General features: G+C 45.3%; 1 protein-coding gene across 1 annotated transcript; it reads left to right on the top strand.

The window, feature by feature from the left end:
- Positions 1–226: 226 nt before the first annotated feature.
- On the top strand, positions 227–2,930 carry SIRT4 (sirtuin 4; the record flags this gene model as incomplete). Its single annotated transcript, XM_009874564.1, has 3 exons — positions 227–732; positions 1,407–1,701; positions 2,766–2,930. Coding segments are annotated over 3 exons (966 nt in total), but the record flags the coding sequence as incomplete, so codon positions are not given.
- Positions 2,931–11,102: the final 8,172 nt, after the last annotated feature.

Below are 11,102 nucleotides of genomic sequence, written 5' to 3'. Positions count from 1 at the left end.
TGTGCCTTGAGCAGTCCTCGTGTTAAAGGGAGATGTAAGCACTGTTGTCCTTGGACAGTGGGCTTTAGTTAATATTTCCAAAGTAATCTGTGTTTCTTTACTAAAAAGAAAAAAAGAGCAAAGAATACTTATCAGCATAATTTTCCAGAGAATCTCAAGAAAATGGAATTAAGGACACACTCTTTGCTTTGTTTTAGCTGCCATGTGCTCTGTTCTTGGCTTTTAGGTGAACATGTTCTCTGCCAGGAAGTTGTCTGGACTTTGCAGAGCCATCGGATTCCATCATTTCAGATCCCATTCTGTATCCAGAACCTCTCCAAACTTGGCGTTTGTGCCAGCCTGTCTTCCCCCAGATCCCAGGGAAGTAGAGTTGCTGCAGCGCTTTGTTTCTAACTCCAAGAGGCTGTTTGTAATGACTGGAGCTGGAATCTCGACTGAATCAGGGATCCCAGATTACCGCTCTGAAGGTGTCGGGCTCTATGCCAGGACAGACAGACGGCCCGTCCAGCACGCTGAGTTCGTTCGCAGCGCCAGTGCCCGGCAGCGGTACTGGGCAAGGAACTTTGTGGGCTGGCCCCAGTTCTCCGCCCACCAGCCAAACACAGCACACCTGGTACTCAGGGACTGGGAGAAGCTGGGAAAGCTGCACTGGCTGGTGACCCAGAATGTGGATGCCCTTCACACCAAAGCCGGGAGCCAGCGCATGACAGAATTGCACGGCTGCACGCACAGGTACTCTCTCTGGGCAGAGGGAGGGCGGTTAATCCTCTGGTCTCTCGTTCAGGGTGACTGACCAGCAGGTGAGGGGGCAGCTGCTGAGAAAGGAAGCAAAAAGTCAATGATGTGTTCCTGGACGTGATGTGCTCAAAGGTGGCATTGGGCTGGGCTGGAGAAAGAGACCACAAAACAGCGCTGTTGACAGCGCAGTATTTAAGAAACAAGAATGCCAATCCATTGTTTTGAAGCATTATTTGGACTGTTTCCCTTGGAATCTGCATCAGTCAGAAATTCCCCTTTCCTTGCTAGAGCAAACGTCGTCTTAGTGAAGAGAACAGGGGGACCCTGAGGATGCCAGGATTATCCAGGGCTAAGCACAGCAGATAGTGCCAGAAATGCACAGGATGAGCAGACTGGAGAAGGGCCACCACAGCCTGGCTGTGATCATCCAAAATTTCCAGATTAAAAAGCACAGCCTGAACTGGGAGAGAGGGTTCAAAGTGCTTTCTCTAGAGCATTCCTACAAAGCAATGATCAGAGGTAGAAAGACAGCTCCTTGACCTTTAATATTTGGCAAATAACTGTGAATAATGATGACAGACCTTTCAGGCCTTCTAAGGAACAAGTTACAGACTCCAAATGGTCAGCTGACCTGAAACTCTAGATTAAGCCTTTGCTCTGAATTTCAGAGTTTTCTGCCTGGCCTGTGGAGATCAAATCTTGCGCTCTGAGCTTCAGAAGCACTTTGAAGCTCTGAATCCTACCTGGAAAGCTGAAGCATTCGGTGTGGCTCCAGATGGGGACGTCTTCCTAACAGATGAGCAGGTGCGTAATTTCCAGGTCCCAGCCTGCCATAAATGTGGTGGAATTCTGAAGCCTGACGTGACATTCTTTGGAGACACAGTGAGCCGGGAAAAAGTGGATTTTGTGCACCAACGCCTGGCAGAATCGGACTCCATGCTGGTGGCAGGATCCTCTATGCAGGTAAGCAAGTCTTCCTCCCACACTGAGTTCTTATTTCTGTGCTACTCTGCTACAATACTTGGCCCTGAAATTTAAGACTACTAATTGCTTGTGGAGCAGAACAGCCTCTCTCTATTGCCAGTCTACTTCATGGTGCTGTAAATAATTCCATTCAGACCTCTCTCTGCCTCCTTGTCCAGCAGTACGTTGTAGGTTGCCCACAAAGCCAAGGTACCCGATAGAATTCAGTCCTGCAGAGATCACCACCCCACAGTTCCTTGCTTGAATTTCCTAGCCTTCAGCAGCTTCTAGGTCTCACAGCTCACTGTGTGAAATGCCAGATTTTAGGACCTCAAGTCCCTAATTAAATTCTCAGGAAGAGAGCAGAAATATCTCTTCTTGTTGCTTAGGATTATCTTTCGTATCACAATTTGTTTTCTCCATTAGCCTCCTGTCTACAAGGTAAGGTAGTTTGGAAACCCATTTGTTTAACCTGTGGAAGGTCTCAGAATACAGTTCAGAGAAGAGACATTTTCCAGGAATAAGTTCTATTACATTAAAAAACCCTACTCTAATGCCTCCCAGAATGAGATAAAACCAAGGCTGCCTGATTGTGATTCTCTTTGCTTTAGGATACTGGAGATGAATTCCTTGAGCTTGCACTTCTTAGGCTTATAATCCTTTGTACAGGAATGATTGAAATGCCTTAGGTTCATTCTTGTACTACCTAAGCTGGGCCATGTGAGAACCATCAAAGTAGAAGTATTTAAGTACCTATGATAACTAATAAAAACTGCTCCAGAGATTTACTAAAAGACAAGGACATTTCCCTTCAGTGTACTATGAAGTTTCAGTTCCTATGAAACTGCAAATCCTTCACTGACAGGAGGTTAAAAGCTGTTCTTTTCTGTGCATTCCTGAATGAAGAAATTTCCCACCCGAATTCGGTGCAGTTGCCTAACACACCATGTACATACAGCCCTGTTTCCCATTGCCAATAACAACCATTTTGCTTTCCTTGCTCCTTTCTGTAGCTCTTGTTTTACCTAAGCTGCCAGTAATTTTGTTTTCTGGTGTTCCTGCAGGTGTACTCTGGTTACAGGTTTGCTCTCGCTGCCCGGGAGAAGCAGCTGCCAATTGCCATCCTTAATATTGGACCCACAAGGTTAGATCACTTTGCATCCTTAAAACTGAATTCCCGCTGTGGAGAGCTGCTGCCTTTGATTGTTGCACATGACCCAACAAGCTGAGCTTCAGCAGCTATCAGGAGTAAAATTATTTCTACAAGGTGAGTCCCCTTCGTGGTCAGTCACCTTCCAGGGTGAGAAGATGGGTTCCCATCAAATGCTAAGACTGAGATGTGCTGACTAAAAGTGTATTTCCACAATGGGCACCAAAACGTGGCCATGAATTTTCATCTGTAACAGATATGCTCTGATGGGCCATGGTGCTGTTTCCCATGATCACGAAAAAAAAGCACGCTAAGTGCTAACACTCCCAGAAAACTGGGCAGGAGCAGCCAGTTGAGTTTCGATCCACGTGTCACAGTCAGAAAATTGCAGGGGATCATCCACAGATTCAGAGAACCTGACCAACACTGTGGCCTTTGCAAGTGACAGTTCAAAAACTGTGTCTGGTTGGATTGATCCAACTAATCCTGCTCTTCAAATTAATCAATTCCATCTATAAAGCAGCTTCTTCCCTCCATTCCTGCAGGATTAATCGTCTCAAAAGCAGAAAAACCTCAATCTAAGAGGCAGCTGTGAGACCCAGCGCACGGCCCCTGATGACACCAGGAGAGGGCAGCAAGCCTCGCTCATGTCACCCTGACCGGTTCTCGCAGTTGAAACAACCTCCGCTTACCAGGAAACAGGATGATGATGGAAAAAGTACTTTTTCTGCACTATTGTAAACAGTGCCTTCTGATTTGCCGGGACAGGATTATCAGACCACTGTATGTGAGAACAAAATACCTTTCTTGTAATTGTCTTCAAAGGAGAAGGAGAGACAGCGGTTTTGACTAACTTGAAGCTGTAGCACAGGAGGTTGATGTGGAAAACGAGAATATCTGCCGGAGGATCCAGTACCACTAGTGGGCAACTGTGGAGTGTGCAAAGACGAAAATAGAGGGAAGAGGAACTGCAACTGTCATTTAAAAACAGAAAATGGTTCAAAATAGAAGCCGAGCAAGACTACTGCTCTTGCAAGAGATTATATGAAAGCACAGACTGTAAGGCTGATGTCTTCCAGCAAGGAGGGAAAGTCAGCATTTCTCTCAGTTGTTAGTTGAAAAGCTGAACTGCTTACTGTCTGAACCCTTTAAAATTATACATTGTGGAGATGGCCGAGGAGTTACTTTAAGCTAATCTGACTGGCACTGCTTTCAGTGTGGCTGCTACATTTTCCAGAATGCATTTTTTGAAGATGTTATTCAATTAATGAATAGCTAAGTAGTGAATTAAAATTGTTTACAAGACCAATACTATTTGCATTGTAATTTCCTCTCTCTCCCATGATTTATTTAAGTACAGTCTCAATAGCCAGTTTAGAGTCATTTTTACATTGCAAAAAAATGCAGGATGTAATTACTAACAGCTGATAAATTAAGAGAGAAATACAATTAAATCTGTACAGTAAGTCTCCCTCAGGAGGTAATCTCAAGCTATTAATGGATGCAATTTTCCACACTCCTAACAAGAGATCCATCACTACTGGGTAACCATTTTTTGTTGATCCTTAGAGTGGTAACATCTGCCATATTAAGCCATTTATGGAATAAAAGACAGAATCTTGCCCAGACTAGACCATTAAGTTTTTGACCTGACATTCTGCAAGAAGGTACTGCTCCAGTCTGGCTATGAGAGAAATTGATTGCCGGGGTCTTCCAAATGCCCCAGCCCGACTCCCCACATAACATGTCCTGTACTAATATTTTGTCATGAACTGTAACAAGCAGTTGGAAGCAAGGATGGCAGAGTAGCCAAGGATGTCAAGTAGTAAAGCAAGGACAACTGATGACTCGATGCAAAGTTCTTTTTGGCTTCGTTGTGAATTCAAATCCATGCCAGGCAGCAGCAAGTAAAGCACAGAATCCAAGGGATACTTAGGCACCTAATTTCTGCAGAAAATAGAAGGAATTAAGATACTTAGTGCAATTGAAAATTTGGCTATTATGGGTCAGAGGACAGACAGCTTCACTTAGAAGCCGAGCAAGTTCAGGACTCACCCCTATCTGCATTCTGCTCTCATTTGATGGAGATCCTGCTTTTCCAGCAAGTTAGGTATCTGCTGTTTGGTAGTGAAGAAAGCTCACAGGTGTTTCTCCACCTGTACCATAGTACAGCTGTCCTGCTCACCAGCAGCAGTCATTGCTAAGGCACAGCAGTCTCCACACACACAGTCAAGGGGCTTACCGAGTGTTTATCTGCATAGTGTTTTTCCAGGTAAGAAGAGATATTTATGCCTCCTTAGCAGAAGGACTGGTGCTTGGTTTCTCACTGCCTGTGTCGTTTTCTGCACCACCTTGAAACCTGCATGACACAGGTGTATTAAAAACAGAAGCTGCAGGATTAGTGCCAGGACAGCCAGCGTTCTGAGAAGGTGTGGGAGCGTTGCCAAGAAGGCTAAAACACGAAAACATTTCCAGTGAGGACTTGGCATTAGCAATGTGCCACGTTACTACACCTCCCACATCCACCCCTGCCTCTTTTCCAGTTCAGCAGCTGAGCCTGTGGGAGAGCAGTCAGGGTGTCTCTTCATTATCGCTAATAAATGAGTCATGTTACCCTGATTACACAAATACTTTTAAGTCACTACGCCAATGACTTGCAATAAATGAACATAAATTTTCTGTGCAGGGTTTATTACCATATGTTAATATGAGGCTGAAGCAAAGGAGTTGTTTGGGTTTTTTGCTAAGCTGATCCAGTGCTACTAAAATTGACTTCTTTTAGAGCAGGATCAGAACACTTCATCTCAACATGTTCCCCAAGATACCATTGAGAAGGAAGTTCACTCAACTGAGAAATGCCAGAGAAGGCCTGAAGTTCCTATGCCAAAAGCCAGATCTGCATCATTCTCATGCTGACTGATACCTTCCCCGTCACTGCTTGGGGACTATTTTTGTGGGACGATGCAAAGCAGAGAGATAACAGCTATCAGAAAATAACTATGTCATTGAGGTAGCTAGCAAAGACCTATCCTGTAAAGTCCGTGTTTCTCAGCTTACTGATGTGGTCACCAGCCTGGAGGGAGTTACAGAAGCCCCTGGGGCTGAGCACTTATAGGATGTAAATTAGCCATGCTGTGGGGAAAAAGCCAACTCGGTAACACAACTGACCTAGTGTTCAGCTTTATTCTCTCAGCTGATGTAGAATTTGCAAGCGAGGAGGGTTTTAAAAGGGGGAGAAATATTGTCCCTAAAAGCCTAAACAAAAGGACACTAATCTTTGTGTCACTGGCTGAAGCAAACAGAAAAAGAGCATTACAGGGCCTGAGCAGTGTTCCATCCCCCATCACTGGGAAGGAAACGCAGATCCTTTCCATCTATCGGGTCTGCTTTAAGCCAGCCTTACACTCCACGGGATTCGATCCTCTCCTGCCTTTTCTGGCTCACTGTTGTTTAACCAGTCCACCAGGATTTTACATCAGGGCTTGAAGTCGTGCCTCTGTCCATTCATGGGTGGCAAAAGTACGTATCAGACAACAGCACAAGTACAGGTTTTTCTACCATGAAATCAGCTGAATCAACAGGTCATGCTCTTCCCTTTTTCTTACAGCTGTTCCTACTAGGACAAGCTCCTCAGATTGGACAGAGGATCTAAGAGTGCCTTAGAATGGATTTTCCTGCCACTCCAAAGCCTCCTGGGGTTGGAGTTATCCAAAGCAAATTAAAACTACTTCCTATTTGGCAAATTTTGTATTTGTTTCTGGGCACATTCTCAGAGCAGACTTTGTAATCGAGTCCTGCAGCCTGAGAAAGTGATTTCACGTACTGTGCTCCAGTGAGGGCAGCACAGACCGCAGATGGCCTGGAGGACTTCTGCCTGTTGGGTATGGTGTAACTACAGTCTCCCACATCTTATAATCATGTTGCTCCTACTGACAAACCTGCTTATTCACAACTTATGGAAAAGGACTGAAGACCCTTGGGCATGGTGAACTTGGACGGTTCAAGAACCCTGGAGTGAAGATGACTATATCTGCCTTCTGGAGTGTGCTACTTTCCCCGTCGCTGCCTTGAATGTCACCTTTTTCCAGCCTTTGCAGCTGCGAGAGGAAATAAAAAGAAAAAAAAAGAATATTTCAGATCAGCACCACCTTACTGGTTTCCTCAGTCTATTCATTCAAAACCTGGGGCTTGGGCAGGACAGGTGGAGTCTTCCTCTCACATAACCCGTCCTAGGGCAACCTCAGGTAACCAGTGACTGAAAGCAACAGTCCTAGGAGGCTGTCAAGAGTTAATGGCAAAGGAAAGAGGAGGGTCTCAGCCAAAAGCCTAAAGTCAGAGTTTCTTACCACTACACTCAGTCATTCTCTACGGTGTCTGAGTGCAGGGTTTTTGAGATCTGAATTAACTTGGCCTTAGCAATTGTGGGTTTAGATTACAGAAAAGATAAGACTGGTGAGAGAGTAAATTCACACCAGAGGATTTTGCCTCTCCAGTCCTACTGGTCTGGCCATTTTCAGCACTGACAGATGCTGTGAAAATATCTTTCAGATGCCACATTCCTCCTGGCTGAGGCTTTCTTTCTGTAGGAACAGGAAATGCTGGTCACATGGGCTGTTAAACAGCTTTGATTTGGTTGACTGGAATATTAATAGAGGTGGATGATGAGTTTGGAATAACACCACAAATGAACCCATTAATCCTTTTCCTGGTATCAGTTCTGTGAGCTTTTCTAACTGAAAGGTGCCCAGCGAGGGCTGCCCAGCGGAGTGCTCTGTCACCTCTGCACCCCAGTCCTCACAGACACAGGAAATCACACAGAGGACACAGGTGGAAAATTCACCTCCACTCACCCTGACAGGACAATTAGGCAAGCAGTAACAATTGCTAAGGCTAAAAATAAGAGATGAGGGGAGAAAGGAAAAAAAAAAACCACAGCGTTTTGTGTTAGTGGACCTCACAAGATAAAGCTCTGATTTTTACACACTATGGGCAAGCAGTTGGGAGTGAATGACCTAAGTGCTGCTTGTCCTTGCCAGGACCCAGACAATATGTGTGGCTTCAGCATATGCAAATCAGAAATGGTGCCTTTTTGCTACTAAAAGAGATTTTCTGAGGCATTCTGCTATTCCTTAATCAGAAGACTCTTGCAAAGAAAGAAATTTCTAGAAAGGTTTAGACACAGGCTGCATCCAGATTTCCAGTGTGATCCCACATTCTCCCATTGGCAAGGAGAAGAAAATCCAACTGGACTCGATAATTCTAAAGACTGAATATTTGCAACAAATCAATGTGTGCCCTCGAGTTCGTAGTCTGACATAAACTGCTGCCAGTGGGAGGGCAGCAGTGCTTGGCTTCTCACTCAAGCAGGTGGCATATGACAAAAATCAGATTATACCCTCCCCTATTTAGCACTTGGCATGACAGAACTTAATTGGGTTTAACAGCTGACTCCTCTGTGTGCGCACAGAACGGACCATGGCTGCAGCAAGGCCCCAGGTCTCTCTGTGCACCTACTACTTCTACAATAAAGCAGCTGTGCCTGTAGGTAAAAGCTAAAACATCCTCCGGAGATTGACACTATCACACAAGTGGGGTTAAAGCTTCCTTCTCACTAAGATAAGTCCCTTTGTTGCTTGGGGAAAACAGCACTGGGGCCGAGACAAGAAGCAAGTGCTTTTTTGACACATTTTCACAGCTTGGCATGAAGTGGAATAAGGTCCTCCATTTATTGACTTGCACAGAGCCAAAGGGGTTGAAGACAATTCCTAAAGCTCTGCCAGATTTATTGTGATGGGCTCTTTCACTCAGAGGGAAATCTGGAGCTGTGAGGAGCTGATCAAAGAGGAAAGCTTGTTTTAAAGGGGGTGATGAAACATGGAGCTCGTGATTTATGAAAACCACCCAAAAAACCTAGGAAGTTAAGTTTAAGTGATGCCCTGCAAAGCAAGTGAACACATTTCTCCTATAGGAATCTGCAGTTGCAGCAAGTGGTTTCTGCTTAGGTAGTAATTTAAAAAAAAAAACCAAACAATACCGTATCCAGCAGCAAAACAGTTGATCTGGAGTAATATTGTCTGAAAAAAGACCACAGAATGCCAGCCATCTTTCTGGTGCTTTCCCTGAGCTCCCTCTGCAATTCATGCCAGCAGCTCCTACGGTGAAAGCCAGGCAGGCAGAAGGGGCATTTCAGCAGGGTGCAGGCTGAACCACTCCTCGCACCAGCACCCTCCAGCGACCAGCTTGTCCTGTTACACCGAACCCTCTGCTGAAGTGATCTACGGAATACTCTCAGGCTGTTACCAGACCCACAGTACCGCTACTTCAGTTACAAAAACAGGACAGAGCTTGCATGAAGCATTTAGCAGATGAATCACCTCAACCACTTTATAGGGAAGGAAGCAGAGCTACCCGCTACCCGCAACAGCCAGGGAGAAGCCCTTGCCCTCCTTTTATGGCACGTACCCTTGTGTTGCAGAAGGGCTGGAGGCAGCAGGAGTTGCATTGCTGGTTGCTGCAGCAGTGCTACTACCGCTTGGTGCATTAGGGGAGGGAATAGAAGTTCCTCTTGGCAGCTTTTTTTACCCACATACCCGACGCAGATGCGGTGTGAGGGGAGCACGCGCTAGCCACAGGCTACAGCACAGGGAGAGAACAGCCTACGAGTTCACCCTGTCCTCACTGCCCAGAGACAGCAGCGGCTCAAGGTGGAAAGGATGCACAACAGAGCAGTTAAATCAACTGAACATTTAGGTTCTTTCTAAACAGAAGTATGCCGTTCAGCTCAATGGGGTGCAGACAGATGAGCATCTAAGCATTTTCTCAGCAAGGCCTCACATCTAGAAAGTCAGGTACAAGACCTGTATTGTACACGCCGCCGCAGGCCATCACCTCTGCTCCCTCACTTGTAACACTCTCCACTTATATTCAGTTCTCTTGACATTTCTTAAACACGCTTCCACCTATTAAACTAGGATGAATTGTATGGTCTCCTCTGTACTGCAAGAAACTCCTGTACAAACAGCTGCAGCAGAAACACTGTATTTGTATACAGCGGTATGGAACCTGCTCTTTTCTCTCCAGGCGGCAGAACGGTGTCTGGCTCCGGGAGCAAGTTCTACCAAGCATGTTTTAGTAGACATGAGCAGTCTAACACAGTCCAGAAAGCCACAGAGCATGCCAGAGACAAGTTGGATAAAGTTTTTGTGCTTCAGTCCTCAACAGTCACTGGTCTCTTTAAATTACCATGAAAAAAACGTATTCTGTGTCTGGTTCAGATCTCCAAAATGCCTCTGTCTTTCCAAGGACCACTCTCCACAATAAAACAGGGTAGGGGGGTGACCTAAGAGACATGTGGGTCCACATTCATACGCCAACAGCAAGAACTTTAGTATCCCACTAGCAGGCCCAGCCATGCAGACCCAGGGAGAAAAGCAGAGAAAAGCAGCTCTGTAACAGTTGGCAACACGAACCACACAGAATCCGATTTATTGCTCCATAAGGGCCTTGCCTCAGCAACGCCTGCAGGACCCCTCAGCGCTGAAGAGAAATAACGGTCTAACTTCTGTACAGGGCTATATATATCCACTATATAGCCTGGAGACCAAAAATCAGGCATTCACCTCGGAGCCAGTGCAGCAAATATCAAATAGGGACCTCAGTTCCTCTCTTAACTTAAGGGAGTTTTGATACTGACTTCAACAGCAGTAAGTTCTCACTCTTTAGAAGAAAAAGTAGTATTTTTAACTAATGGGGAAGGGCTTGCAGTATCCTTCACTGGATGTGTTGGTTTCTGTATCTTGTTTGTGGAACACTATGGCAGTAACAGGTGCTTTTGAATTGCTGGATATTAATTAGTCAGAAACATACCCTGTTACTAACAGACATTTCAGCTCCAAAAGACACATTCTTTCTGGGCTCGCTCAGGGGGCTGTTAAAATTTACTGTTAGGTCTTTCACACCTCCAAAGTGCCATGTAAATAAGAAGCATGATCAAGAAACCAAACATAAATGCAGGTTTACAAAAATCTCTATGGAGTAAAACAGAATGAATTGGTGCCTTCATCTACCCATTAAGTTTATCTAGAGAATGCCAGCATGCCCCAAATGCTAGCTGCCAGGAGTAGATATACTACTCACCTCAAATCTAGAGAGTTCCTACTACAGGGAAATTTATACCAACAGTTTCTGAACTGCTTCCAACTGCATCTCGGCTCTCTTCCCTGCTTGTGATGATATTGCTCAGAAGTACAGT

This window comes from Apaloderma vittatum, unplaced genomic scaffold (genome assembly GCF_000703405.1).
Source record: "Apaloderma vittatum isolate BGI_N311 unplaced genomic scaffold, ASM70340v1 Scaffold40348, whole genome shotgun sequence".
NCBI lineage: Eukaryota > Metazoa > Chordata > Aves > Trogoniformes > Trogonidae > Apaloderma > Apaloderma vittatum.
This window is presented reverse-complemented; position numbering and strand designations above follow the sequence as displayed.